Genomic DNA, 14683 nt, shown 5'->3' with positions numbered 1-14683 from the left:
CTAGGGTTAGAAGGGTGGTTTAAGAGCTTTTTACAAAGTGTGTTGCTTATCTTAGTTATAGTAGCTATAGGGTTATTGTGTTTAAGCTGCGCTCTCTCTTGCTTTAAAAGAATGTTTGAATGAATAGCAAATCAGGCTCTACTCGTACAAAAAGAAAAAGGGGGAATTGTTGAGGAATGGTTTAAAAATAAGGGACATGGGTCTGCAGAGCAGTTGTACGAGCAGAGCCTGTTCTGAAGACTTTAGCATAAGTAGTAAGGTTAGGCCGCGGTGGGAACCGCTGACTGTTTCAGTAAAATCAGCAAGGTCACTGCGACCTTGGCAGAGTCTCACAAACATCTTTCAAGAGCACAAGAATGTAGAATAAGCATAGCTAGCAACTGCAAGTAGGAGGACCATGCAAATGTGACTATTAGAGCTTAAGCCAATTAGTAGGTGACAGGTATGCATAATTATCGTGAACTGTATAAGCATATGCTGTTCGGGCTAATAAATCAAACTATGCTTTATCACTCATATTGGGTCGACCTGCATGTTCCTCCGCCGCTCAAAAGAGATGCAACAGTTTAGCTGATCTTACAAGAAACTCTCTTTCTGTGGAATCCTTGTTGAATTTAAAACTGCTCTCCCTAAAACAAATATCATGAAGGAGGGCTGCAGTTACATTACCTTCTCCTGCAAGGAATTCTTAACATAGCTGTCCCACACACCTATACACATGCTATTGCCCTTGAAGGCACTTAGAAAAGACTGCCTCATAAAGGCAATCTTGTAAATATTTACACTGCATTTCTGTATTTCAGAATATCACTTCTACAAAAGCAACAAGATTGTGCTAAAATCATTTTACTTGAAAATCTGTGAGGAAAAGCAAACAGCACTAAAAAGAAGCCCACAGAGACAATGTGTGAGCCAACACAGGCAGTTCGCAGGAACAACCACAAACCACGGATGAAATGCAAAGAGTACATTTATTTTCGTTACCTTGCTAACTGGGGGATCTCCAAAAAAGATCCTAAGCATCCAGTCAGAGGCACACAAGTGGGAATGCAGGCACTGCAGAGCTCAGTCCTTGCTATAATGGAAGATCAATGAGCCTGCTGGTTTTGCCTGCATTTCAAGGATCCAAGCAGGCGTAGTTTTCTGCTGTGCTTTGATCTTCCTCATAGCAAAGCAAGAATCTCAAGCATATTCAATAAGGTGCCTTTGAGTTTCTCACAGGCCTATGTTATCTAAACACAGAGGTTCTACTTGTCAAGCACACAAGCCCAAAAAACAATTAGTGTGATATATGCATTTTTCTACACCCCAGCTGCAGTTGCTGGAGTATATTTACAATTCTTCTCACCAATCTTCTGTTATATTCCCACAGACAGTAAATGACAAGATTATTTGAAATTACATATATAATACTGAAACATGATAATACAGAAATCAAAGTCATAAGAGATTGCTATTGAAGCTGCAGTTTCTTAAACAGAAAAACAGAAGGGTGTAAATGTGTAAGAATCTTGTTAATTGGAAGATTCGAGCCTGATACTGCTTTCATTGACACTGGCACAAATCCAGCATAATTTCACTGATACTAGTGTTGTAACCATAAGTAATTTTTGCCTTTAGTAGGCAACATATGAAACTTCATTTCAGTAGATAAAAGGATGTTGGCCAGAAAGTTGTGAAAGTGGGAGTATTAGTTTGTTTTAGTGGCCTCAGAAGAAATTCACTTAATATTTTTGGGTAAAACAAAGTTTTGAGAACCTGAATGTTTAGATGCCTTCTGAGAACTCTTGAGAGACATGCAAGTGTCAACATGCTATTTTTTGTTAGCTCTTTTAACAATGGAAAAAATACGAAATCAAAAGTTATCTACATGATATCTTTCCTGGTAATGTGTCACACAATGTCTTGATCATGGCCATACTTACATATGAGGTGAACCTAATGTACCGAAGTAAACCCACTGAAGTTAGTAAAATTAACTAATGACAAAGATAAACTTGGGTGTGGAAGCTCGTGGGCTTGGGTAATAAGAAAAAGCCACTATAATTTCAGGAAAGTGCAGATTAAATACATTTTTAGTAGCAACGTAGTTGCTACTCTTACAAAATAAATAATATCTTGTAGATGTACTTTTATTCTTATTGCTGGAATAACAGGTCTTTGTAAATTTTGTAATAATATACAAAGGAAAGGATCTTTTTTTTTTTTAAGTGGATTTCTCTATGTTTTGGGTTTTACGTAGCAAGGTTTTGGTAGCAGGGGGGCTGCAGTGGTGGTTTCTGTGAGAAGATGCCAGAAGCTGCCCCCATGTCAGACGAAGCCGGTTCCAGCTGGCTCCAAAGCTGAGCCAATCGGTGACGTTGGTAGCACCTCTGTGATAACATATGTAAGAAGGGGCAAAAACTGCTGTGCAACAGCAGCTGGGAGAGAGGAGTGAGAATATGTGAGAGAAACAACTATGCAGCACCAAGGTCAGTGAAGAAGCGGGGGAGGACGTGCTATAGGTGCCAGAGCAGAGATTCCCCTGCAGCCCATGGAGAAGACCATGGAGATGCAAGCTGTCCACCCTGCAGCCCGTGGAGGACTCTACACTGGATCAGATGGATGTGCCCTGAAGGAAGTTGCAGTCCGTGGAGAGAAGCCCATGCTGGAGCAGGTTTTCTGGCAGGACCTGTGGCCCCATGGGGGATCCACCCTAGAGCAGTCTGTTCCTGAAGGACTGCACCCTGTGGAAAGGACCCATGTTGGAGAAGTTTGTGAAGGATTGTCTCCCATGGGAGAAACCCCATGGCGGAGCAGAGGAAGAGTGTGAGGAGGAAGGAGTGGCAGAGACAACACACGATGACCTGACTGCAACCTCCATTCCCTATCTCCCTGTGCCACTCAGGGAGGAGAGGGGGGAGGTAGAGGAGTCAGGAGTGAAGTTGAGCCCAGGAAGAAGGGAGAAGTGGGGGTAAGATTTGTTCTCATTTCTCACTATCCTACTCTCTGTTTAACTGACAATAAGTTAAATTAATTTCCCCACATCAAGTCTGTTTTGCCCATGATGGTAATTGCTCAGTGATCTCCCTATCCGTATCTTGACCCACAAGGTTTTTTGTTCTATTTTCTCCCTGTCTTGTTGATGGAGGGGGAGTGATAGAGCAGCTTGGTGGTCACCTGGCAGCCAGCCAAGGTCAACCCACCACACACCAACCTGGAAAACTATATTTTTCACAATCACCTTTTAGTCTTTATAGGTGACCAGCCTGGGTGGTGCTTACTGCATTGGTAAGAAGAAACCCAAAATAACAAAACAAGTAGAATTTTTGGTAGATACGGGAGCAACGCTAATTAAAACCTGGAAAGAAGAAACTCCAACCCCACGATGGGAGGGGCCTTTTCTTGTTTTGTTAACTACATAAACAGTTGTTCGGACTGTAGAGAAAGAATGGACACACGTCTCTCGAGTTAAAGGACCACTGACGGAAGAAAGAACCTGGAAAGTAACTCAAGGACCGGGGGAATTGAAATTGAAATTGACACGGGATCGGTGATGTAACTACTATCAGTATTATTAATGTGAATGCCCAGTATAAATGAAAATGAGGATGGTTTAATAGTTAAATGTGTTGAACCAAGTTGTATATGTAATTCTCTTTTTATATTCGATGTTTAGGTTGTAAATGGACTGTGGTATAAGCATATCCACAAAGGGAACTTACCAACAGGATTGTGTAATAAACGTCTAAGAATAGAAGATAAGGAAACCAGAGCTAGGTTGAGGATTCTAGTCGTCACTGGAAGAATAGAAAAAGAATAGCAAAGAATGGTGGGAGGTATTTACTAAAGGGGTGAATGGGAATTTAGAGAGTCCACCAGTGATGAGAAGAATAGAGTGTAGAAAGAGAAATCAAATTCCGTATTGCTCCTGTTGTTCCTGGGAAGTGAAGGCCAAGAGTTGGGAAACAATAAAAAGTCACCACGCTAAAGGCAAAAATAGGAAAGGCGGGGACACTACCCTTGCTGCTGAGAAGATGACTAACTTGGCTTCCAGCTGCAACCTGGTAGGCCAGAGAGGCAGAGGGTGTAGAAACCTAGATCTGATCCTCTTGCTAGGAGTGGTGACTTATTGTTCCCAACTTAGCCTGGCTAATCCCTGTACCAAGTGCTACAAGCGTGTGAGAATAGGAAGACTAACTGTTGAGTATTGATAAGGATCATGGCTGAAAACATTGTGACTAGTTCAGCCAGAAGAAGACACATTCAGAGCAGGTGGAACTGGGATCTTCATATCAAGGACGAGCTAATGAGCCACAGATCAGGCCGGCTGAACAGCTGGAGATGGAGGATGTGCTGGAGGGCACATAGCCCCATCTCCTGATATGCCCAGCTTGGCAAACAAAGGGGAAAAGTTGAGACCCCTTTATCGTGGCCCAGGACTTGTCCAGACTTGTCCCTCTTTCGCAATCACCACTTTCCCCCCTCCCGGACTTTCCTCTACTCTGGGAGCTATAAAAAGCCCACCAAAACCAGCATGATCTGGGAGGGAACACCAGCTTCACCAGGGCCTACCAGTCTTCACCAAGGGAATACCAGCTCGGTCTCACCAAAAGAATACCAGCACCCTGAGGACCCTCACTCTGAACCAGACATCAGAGGACGCTGTGCTCCTGATCCCAGCATCCTCGCCGTGGAACACCAAGGCCACACATCATCGTACAAGTCCTGTCATCCACACTGTGGGGCCGTAGGAGACTGGATCCCTCACTCCTTTCTTCCTTTCTCTCTGCTCTTTCCTTCTCTCCTTTTTTCTATACCCCCACTTCTCTGTCTCTCCTTCAGTATATATATATTGCTCTCTTTCTTTCTCCCTTAATACCTTAGTTTTCTTCCTTCCCTACCACTCTCTTCCTCTCTTTCCCTTTTGAACATATAAGGATAACACCATCTTTAAGCTCTGCTGTTGATTTCTGGTTAAATTTCATATTATAGCTACTGATGGTTGCCAATATATTGCTCGTAGTAGGACTTTCGCTGTTAATGTGTTGATAAGTTCTGTTATACTTTTGCCAAGTCACCATTCACTGTAACCAATATTCCAACAAGTACTTTTAGTAAAACTCACAATTGAATTGGACCCCAGAGGTGATTGTCTGTCATTCACTTCACATAACCGCGCAGAATGAACCCAAAGTTAACTCACACCTGGTCTCATCTATTGAGTCAGGGCGCGTGTTGCGTCTAGAGTTAACTCATCCCTCATCCCATCTGTTGGGACGGGACACTAACCCAATATGTTCTAAATTATCACACATATTAATTTTGGATGTTATGATAGAACAAAATTGGAGAAATGTGAAATCCAAGGGCAGAAATTATGGGTAGCAACTAACCTAGGGAAAGGTGGACTCAGTGTAGGCTCTGTCTCCTGCCCTAGGGGAGAACAGAATATCTGTTTTACACAAGCTGGTATGTGGGGCTATTCAGATGGAGGGGGAGTGCAAGATCAGTCTAAGGAGGAGTTAGTTAAGAGTGCCACTCAGGAATTAAAAAGAAAGCAAGAAAAACAGAAATTGGTACAGAAAAGCAGTGATTGGTATGAAGAAATAAGGTAAAAAGACAAGGGATTACAATTACCAACAGCTGGGAAAAATCTGTTTATAGATCTTATGGAAAAGATAGCCCGGGAATTAAATGTCACCTCATGCTGGATATGTGGGGGGTCTCAAATGGCAGAACAGTGGCCTTGGAGAGGAGAGAGTGTAAGCCCAGAAGGATTACTAGTATGGAACAGAACTCATGTAACTTGAGAAAAAAGACCAGAAGGATGGGTATTAAGCCACTTAATAATAGGGCAGATATGCATATCAAGGGATGATGGTAAACTAGATTTTACTGAATACATTGGATGAACACCTTGTAAGTTAGTGTTGCGGGCAAATTCATCAAATACCTTTATTCCTCCCACTTGGTGGCCAGGTCCACCTAATAGATATTGGTCTCGAAATTGTAGCCTGGAAAATGAAACAATAGGCTGGAAAAATCGAAGCAAAGCAAACCCTTTTGAGGAAATTGGGGATTTAAGGAGATATTGGCAGAATCCTGGCTCTACCAATATAAACAAACCATGGAAAGCCCCTGATGGATTATTTTGGATATGTGGGAATAGAGCTTATGAGTTAATACCTAGATGGAGAGGGTCCTGTACTATAGGGATAATTCAACCAGCATTCTTCCTTTTACCAAAGGAAAAGGGGAGTCATCTAGGGAAACTTTTGTATGAAACTTTAAACAGAGAGAAGAGGAGTTTAATAAATACCCCCATAGAAGGAACGCAGACTTGGAAAGATGATGAATGCCTTGCACAAAGAATAACTGAATACTATGATCCAGCCACCTGGGCCCAAGATGGAAGCTGGGGATACCGTACCCCAATATATATGCTAAACTGAATTATTCAGTTGCAAGCAGTGGTTGAAATAATAAGCAACCGGACAGCTGAGGCACTGAATCTCATAGCGAGACAATTGTCTCAGACCAGAACTGCAGTGTACCAAAATTGAGTAGCCTTAGATTATCTTTTAGCTCAAGAAGGGGGCATCTGTGGGAAATTGAATACTTCTGAGTGTTGTTTGGAAATAGATTACAATGGGGAAGCCATAATGAAAATAGCAGAGGAGATAAAACGAATTGTACATGTACCAGTACAGAAATGGAATTCTATAGTTACTAGCCGTTGGTGGGATAACTTATTTGGGGGAGCCTGGTGGAAGAAAATAGGGTTCATGATAGTATGTGCATTTCTGGGTTTACTGTTTGTGCCATGTATGATCCCGTGCTTTATTCGGTTAATACATTCAGTAGTCCAAGGCATGCAAATCTCAGCCATGCCTATAGATCCTGAAACGGCAACAAAAGGAATGGGGTATAAATTAATGATTTTAAAAGATAACACCAAACTGGACCTAGCCGCCGCTAGGCAAGTATTAGTTAACTTTGAAGACGATGCACAAATCAATAGGATAAAAAGAAAAAGGGGGAATTGTGAGAAATGCAGTTGTGATTCATGCTAAGATGCTTAATGTTTACAGCTATAACCAAATGAGGCACAGGCTCTGAACCTGGAAAAAGGGAAGGTGGTTAAGTTCTACGTAAAAAGTTATAAAACTTGTTTATGAAGTTATATTGATAGAGGGAACTAACATTTTAAGGGTTAACCAACCACATAATAAGGGCCTACTAACGAACTAACACTTTAAGCCACATAATGAATATCTAGTTTAGAGCTGTATGTAACCAATTGTGTTAAGAAAAAAAACAGAACCTCATCAAATGCCGAGATAAGAAGTTTTACAGCACCAGCTGTAACCTTGAGGAGACAAGATGGCCAAGATTTACAGCAAAAAAGGGGGCACCAGTCTGATTTCGGTCGACTTGGCAGCTTGGGTTCCAGTCAATTCAGCATAATGAGCCAAAGGTAAAAAGTTCACTGTGACGAAGCTGAAGGAGCCTTCATCCAAAGACCCTCAAAGACCCCTCCTCAAAATCACCAAGTGACACTGCGCAGGCGTAACAGGGGAGGGTCAAGGAGGAGACTATGAAAATGGTTATCTGAGACTCATTTTAATAAGAAGCAGGGAAAGGTTATGAATATGTATAGGCGTTCCTGGGGTTATTATGAATATGTAATACCTTACTGTATTTAAGCATACTTCTTATTGTTAAAAGGTGTGTGTGTTGGACGGAGCGAATCCCCCCCACACCCAACGCTGTTTTGCTTATGCTTTAATGAACACGCGTTTAAGGAATACAATTAAGGAATTGGATTAAACGTTGTTTATCCATAGAAAAAGCGTAAGTTATTTATTTCAATTGGTGACCCCGACGTGATGACCTTGGATAGCTCTGTGTTACCTCAGGTTCAAGGGAGGCACCTCACTTTAATAGTGGCCTTGGACTTGGGTGTGCAGAGAGCTACCAAAGTTATTCAAAATTAAAGCATAAGCAAAAGTATTGAGCTCACTCCCCCTGAATACTGCAGTTTACCCGTAATCCAGAGTACACGAAGGTCCCGACAGGAAAAGTGGACTGTAAGTACCACCGGGTCGGGTAGGTCCTGATGGGAAAAATGGACTGTAAGTACCGTCAGGTCAGGCAGTGTGATTGTGTGACTGATGTTGGCTGAGACGCAACCTGGTTGCGAAGTGAGTGCGGAGTCCTTCTAAGTGCGGTTCCAACACCCCGCGAGGGGCTTGGCCACTGAAGGGACAATGCGAGTGAAGAACTCTCTCTATGTTGTGGGTTCAAGCCCCACGTTGTAAGGCAACTCTCTCTGTGTCGTGGGTTTGAGCCCCATATCATAAAGCAGTCAGGATCGTGGGTTCGATCCCCACGTTGTAAGCTAGTGGGTTTGATCCCCACATTGTGAGCCAGGTTTCGTAGGTTCGATACCCACAAGAGGTTGAAGGGGAGCAACCTGCCGGAGGTACCCCCCCTGACAGTCCCTTGGGGGGGGAATCATGTTAGAATTTTGGACCCCCCAATAGTCCCTTTGGGGGGGATCATGCTAGAATTCTGGGATGAAGAGAAGTTCACCCAAGGAAAAAGCAAAGGATAAATGGACTCAAGGAGTGGACCCCCCAGTTTGTAACAAAATCCTGGGGAGATATAAGAAAGAAACTAGAAAAACTCAAAGAGATAAGGAGAAACAAAGAGTAAAGGTAAAAATCTTAGTAGTTGCAGTGAAGGAGTAATGGTTTGAACTTCAGCAAGCAGAGAGAGAATTAGCTGATAACAAATTAATCACAGAGAAACTTGCAGAACTGTCTGCAAGATGCTTTTTAGTACTAACTTTTGTTCTTTGTAGGTATCTGTTTAAATGTATTACAGTTTCATAAGTCTTTGCTTGATATATGGTATAGTAAGATCACAGATTGACCCAAAATGTACATTTTGTGATGATGAGCAATTTAGCTCCTAACTGTGTGAATATGGTGGTAAGGTTTTGTGTGTGATAGTCGTTACTTTTCTTTCTAGCATGCTAGCTTTATTCCAGCATCCAGACTTGTGCAACTCTGTGATAGGCTGTGTCTCATCTCAGTGTACTAAATTTGGCTCTTTTGTATGCACACCAGATAAAGAATCCTGGTTTGGGGATAACAGTTGTAGCACCCCAGATGAGACACTAATAAAAGCCTTGCCCGGTCCAGCTTGCTGTGGTGGCGGGGGGGCGGGTGCCGATGGGGCTCCAGCGTGCACTGACCTGTTTTGTCAGGGAGACCCAGCGGTGCCTCCACCTGGCTGAGCAGTAAGCGGTCCAAAGGTGCAATGCTAAAATGGAGATATTGTTTTGAATAAGTGTAATTGTGATCTACTCACATATTTGAACTTAGTATTTGGTTTGAGCGTCTGAGCTCAGTATTTTAGTTTGTATATTTATATTTGGTACCAAAAGAATTTGTTTGGGGAGATAATTACAAAATGAGAACCAGTTCCATTACTCAAGTACCACCTTGCTCCCCCTTAGGATGCATCTGTACCCATGAGAGTAAATTAGTGGGGGAAGTGATTTGAATGTGAAATTCTGGGTTAGCTGTATTGCAGTTAGTGTTGTTCTGTGGATAGACTGATTTGGATCTAAAATTAATGTAAGGGATTGGTGCTTAATATGCTGTTTATTGACATCTGTAAGAAAATACAAAAGGTAGGAGCTGAGGGATGTAAGTATTGCTCAGCTAATTGAAATTGCATATAAAGTTTATAGTCACAGGAATTAAATGAAGAGAGAAAAAGGGCAAGAGGAGCCCAAGCCTATGCTGTGAAGTTTGAACATAAATTTCAAGGCCCGGCAGCTCCCCCTCGATAAGGTGTGGTGAGAAGAAAAAAAAAAAAAAAAGTAAAAAAGCTGACTGCCTGCTAAAGCGGCAGAAAAAGCGAGGGGAGAGCGGCAGCTGCTGGAGCTGGAGCTCCTCTCCTGAGGGCTCGCCGCCCGCGGGGGATGAAGCAGGGGGGGGGGGCAGTCGCCACCTGGCCTGTTCCTGCTGGGCTGCTTTGTTGTGTGTAACGCGCACAGAGCACCTGGATTTCCCCTTAGATATACACCTTTTGACCCAGGTTCAGAAGTAGGAATTCAGCCAGTAATAGAGAAATTCCTGCAAATAGAGTTATTAAAGGAATGTGGGTCCAGTTATAACACCCCTATGTTGCCTGTCCGCAAGCCAGATGGGTCATATTGGGTGGTTCAGGACTTATGAGCTATAAACAAAATAGCTGAGGACCTCTACCCAGTGGTAGCAGACCCATACACCCTTCTGAGAGTATTAACACCTAATTTGACTTGGTTTATTGTTCTAGATTTAAAAGATGCTTTCTTTTGCCTCCCTCTCCATGAAGCTAGCCAGACAATATTTGCATTCGAATGAGAGAACCCTAAATATAAATGTAAAACCCAGCTCACATGGATGGTGTTGCCACAAAGATTTAAGAATAGCCTGACAATATTTGGAAATCAGCTTGCTAAAGATTTTGAATCCTGGGAAGCCCCGTCTGATGAGGGACAGATGCTACAATATGTGGATGACATTTTAATCGCTACTAGAACCAAGGAGACGTGCATGACCTGGACCCTACGGACCAGAAACACCTGCAATGGAATAAGGAAGCCACACAAGCCTTTAAAGAACTCAAAAAGGCTTTGATGTCAGCCCCTGCTCTAGGACTCCCAGATGTGAGTAAAACATTTTTCCTATTCTCTCACGAGAAACAGGGAATAGCCTTGGGTATACTGGCACAGGATCTTGGCCCATATCGACAAGCAGTGGCCTATTTCTCTGAACAGTTAGGCACAACTGCAAAGGGGTGGCCTGGATGCCTGCGGGCAGTTGCTGCAGCGGTACTGAGGAGGCCTGGAGATTTACCATGGGTCAGAAAATGGCTGTGCTAGTATCCCACACAGTGTCTAACAAGATGGTGTAGAAATTATCATCACTAACATTGTCAACCCAGCTTCTTTCCTCAGCGGTAACGTTGGAGAACCAGTTCATCATGACTGCCTGGAGACCATCGAAGCAACGTAATCCAATTGACCAGATCTAAAAGACATTCCTATTGAAAACGCTGAAAACTGGTTTATGGACGGAAGCAGATAGCCGTGAAGTGATCCGGACCTAAAAATCCTTTCACACAAAAGGTAGAAATAATTGCCCTTACTCTGCTCTGGAACTAGCTCAAGGTAAAACTGTTAGCATCTATACTGACTCCAAGTATGCTTTCAGGGCTGTGCATGTGCACAGAGCAATTTGGAAAGAAAAGGGACTTTTGAACTCTCAAGGCAAACATATCAAACATGCGGAGGAGATATTGAAACTACTGCAAGCAGTTCAACTTCCTAAGAAAATGGCAATCATGCATATTAAGGCACACCAGAAAGTGAGCTCGGAATCGGAAAAGGTTGGTGGACAGAGAGGCAAAACAAACGGCTAAGCAAAAGGTAAAAACAGAAAGTCCTTGATGGGCAGGTCTCTTTAAAAGGTAAGCCAGAGTATACTAAAGAGAATCGAAACTCATCGTAGATTTAGAGGAATCATATAATAAGGAAGGGGGGTTCACACCCCCCAGAGAAAACTTATTGTCCCCTTTCATCTAGTTTGGCCTTTAGTAAGGGAAGAACATAGGAAAGGATTTTTGGGGAGTAGAACCACTATGCAAACATTTGATTAGGGAAATAGTGTTAGCAATCAGGACACATAACCACGGACGTACCATACAATTAAGGAATTGGATTAAACGTTGTTTATCCATAGAAAAAGCATAAGTTATTTATTTCAAGTGTGCTGAGAAAGTCTGGATCCAAGTACCAGAGCATCACCAAAAACTACCCCTGACTAAATCCTGTCAGAACACTACCCAATTTTACCCAGAAACTAACCCACCAGGAAGGCCCCACTTGCGGCTCGAAACAAACCACCGTCTGAATAAGTACGTGAGTACCCAGCGAGACCGTGTATACAGCGGCTGGGCATGAAAACTGATTTCCTCTCGAACTTTCGCCCCTAATAGCCTGAGTCCGTGGCACCGCCCCCCGCCCGGATCTCCTCCGTCTCCAAACCCCCGCTGAGCATGCCTGTTCTCCCCCACACTTGCAGCATCCGCGCTACGGTGCCTCGCTAGACCTGTTCTCCCTGTAGGCAGCAGCATAGCATTGAGCAAATTCCAGAGGGGTTTATTTGTGTGTGTTTTTTGTTGTTGTTGTTTTTTTCTTTTCTTTTCTTTTCTTTTCTTTTCTTTTCTTTTCTTTTCTTTTCTTTTCTTTTCTTTTCTTTTCTTCTTCCTCTGTCGCGCTGGAACGACCTGCGAACCATCCTGTTTTCCCTACAAGACTCACACAGTTGTTTTCAACTTCGACGCCGTAATTCGGGAGAGGAATATACTTTGGCACGATCTGGGGAGATCCGCCTTTTCCTGTTTTGTTGTTATGGCATTATTTTGCTGCTTTTTTTTTTTAATTATTATTCTTTTTCCCGAGGCAGAGGATGATGGAAGACTCCTCATTTTTCTCTCCGCTCCCTATATTCCTTACACTCCTCAGGAGAGAGCAGGAAACTTGTCCCCATCTTCCTCTCAGCCACTTAATGCGCAAGTGCAGCTCACCAATCTACTTGCCTTTTTTTTTTTTTTTTTTTCTTCTTCTTCCTCTGTTGCTAGCTAGCTCCCTCCCTCTTTTCTTCTTTGCTCCGCCCATGCAGTCGCGCGCCTTTGCTGTCTCTCGGGGAGGCGGGGGGAGAGTATGGAGTTGTGTCTTTGCAGGAGTTGCTTCCCTCGTGGCCACGGAGGCATAACGCAGCAGCGCTGGGGCCTTGTGGAGTTCCTTTAGGCGCCCAGAGGGCTGTTGTTCGGGGTCCGTCTCTACCGTAGAAATCTTCCTCTCGTTCCGGCTCTGTTCTTCAGGCAGAGGCGCGGGGAGGGGGAAGTCGCCGCCACCTCCCCGGCGGTGGGCGGGGGTGAGGCTCAACACGATGGCGGCCGAGGCTGAGGAGGGTGGCTCGGTTAACTCCGCCGGCGTGGCGGCAGCCGTTAGTGGAGCTGACTCGGAGCACTACCTCACCTTATGCCGGGGCAAAGAGCTGGGGCCGCAGGGCCCCTTCCTGTTGGGCTCTGGCGGGGACAGTCCGGGCGCCGGCGGTCCAGCTTTGTGCTCGGCGCTGGGGCTTCTGGCGCTAGGCTCTGGGCCTGCCCCTCTGGTGTCCGGAGGCGGTGGTGCCGTGACAACAACTGGCCAGGGGCCGGAGGTGTCCGGAGGGGTGCTGCCCTCACCCGAGCCCAGCACTGTTGCCTTTCCTCCGCTGCCGCCACAGCCACCTTCCTTGGCGGGGGGGCTGGGAACCGTGGATGAAGGCGACTCGTTGGATGGGCCGGAGTATGAAGAGGAGGAGGTGGCCATCCCGCTCAACGCTCCCCCCACGAACCAGTGAGTAACAGCGCTTTCGTGCTCTGCCGGGCGCCCACCACCCCTGGGCGCTTCCCCCGTGGGGGGGTGGGGCGGCGTTGGGCCCCCACATTTTCTCAGTGGAAAGTGTGTGTCGAACTCCCGTGGAAGTGTCGTAGGAGTTTTTAATTAGGTTGTGATTGGGAAGAAGAGGCAATTGAACAAAGAAACTTCAAGTCTTTATTAAGGTTTTTGTTATGCTTATCCTTCCATTAGGTTAATCGGGATTCCTGCAGTGCTAGTTATATAAATAATCTTGCACTAGAGGCAGAGCAGTTCTGTGTTTATGTCTTGTGAAATTAAAAAAAAAAATCAGATAATGTTATATAGAGCTCATGTAACTGGTGAGTGCTCTAAACGTAACCTTTGGATTTAACAGTGAACTAACTCTAGGAAGTCTGCGGATTTATATAGGACTGTTGCAAGGCTTGTATTGGAACAGCCCTCAAGCAGGTACCTTATTCTCCCCAAAATGAAACAGTTTCAGAGGCTTAAATTGCCTATGTTGGTATCTAGAAATATGTTATTCCTGAAGTTACAGAAAGTATAGAGAATAACAGGGTTTCAAGATACAGGATGGCAAATATGTTCAAGGTATAGGTCAGAGTTCATCTAAAAATCCCTCTGAATTTGGGTTCATTTTTACCTTCTCTAATAACTCCAGTGTCAGAGAGTTAACTTCTGCATTATTTCAGGTATTTCCAAGATTTCAGAAGCTATTACAGTTGTAAGGAGGAGCTAAACTGTAATATTAAATGATTTTTTTTAATTAATTTCTAACCTTGACAGACTTTCTACTAATCCTTTCCTTTTTTAAATTCTTGACTTTTTGTGGAAGTTAATAAAGAATAACGCTTTGTTTTGTGTAGATAGTGTTTGAATAGTCTTAAAGTTGTACCCTTCCATAAAGAGCTAGCAATATAATAAGGCAGTTTAGATAAAGGCTGAGGTGGGAAACAGAAGCACGTAAAAGTGAGGTTACTTCAGTATTGTGTATTAAGTCAGAGAGATACGGAATTCTGGTTTTCTGGGTTTTTTTCCTCTGAAAGATCAGACTACTTTTTCTGTTAGAACTGGTTATTATGTTTCTCAGAAAGTAGGTGGGTTTTTAAAAATATTTTTAGAAAGAGGGGTAATTTTTGATGAATGATTGTGTATTTGATACTAAGTAATTGTTACTACTTTCACAAATGTAAGTGGATTTTGCTGTCAGAGTAT

The 14683-nt window shown here is 43.7% G+C and overlaps 1 protein-coding gene across 1 annotated transcript in view; it reads left to right on the top strand.

Annotated features, from left to right (window-relative positions):
• The first annotated feature begins 12745 nt into the window (after nucleotides 1–12745).
• The window catches only part of LOC136115688 (ras GTPase-activating protein 1-like), a 107955-nt gene continuing 106017 nt past the window's right edge, over nucleotides 12746–14683 (top strand). The window contains exon 1 of the mRNA XM_065861895.1: nucleotides 12746–13447. Coding sequence (XP_065717967.1) covers nucleotides 12996–13447 — 452 coding nt within the window. The 5' untranslated portion in view covers nucleotides 12746–12995. The remainder of the gene's footprint in view (nucleotides 13448–14683) is intronic.

This window comes from Patagioenas fasciata, chromosome W (assembly GCF_037038585.1).
Source record: "Patagioenas fasciata isolate bPatFas1 chromosome W, bPatFas1.hap1, whole genome shotgun sequence".
Taxonomy (NCBI): Eukaryota; Metazoa; Chordata; class Aves; order Columbiformes; family Columbidae; genus Patagioenas; species Patagioenas fasciata.
This window is presented reverse-complemented; position numbering and strand designations above follow the sequence as displayed.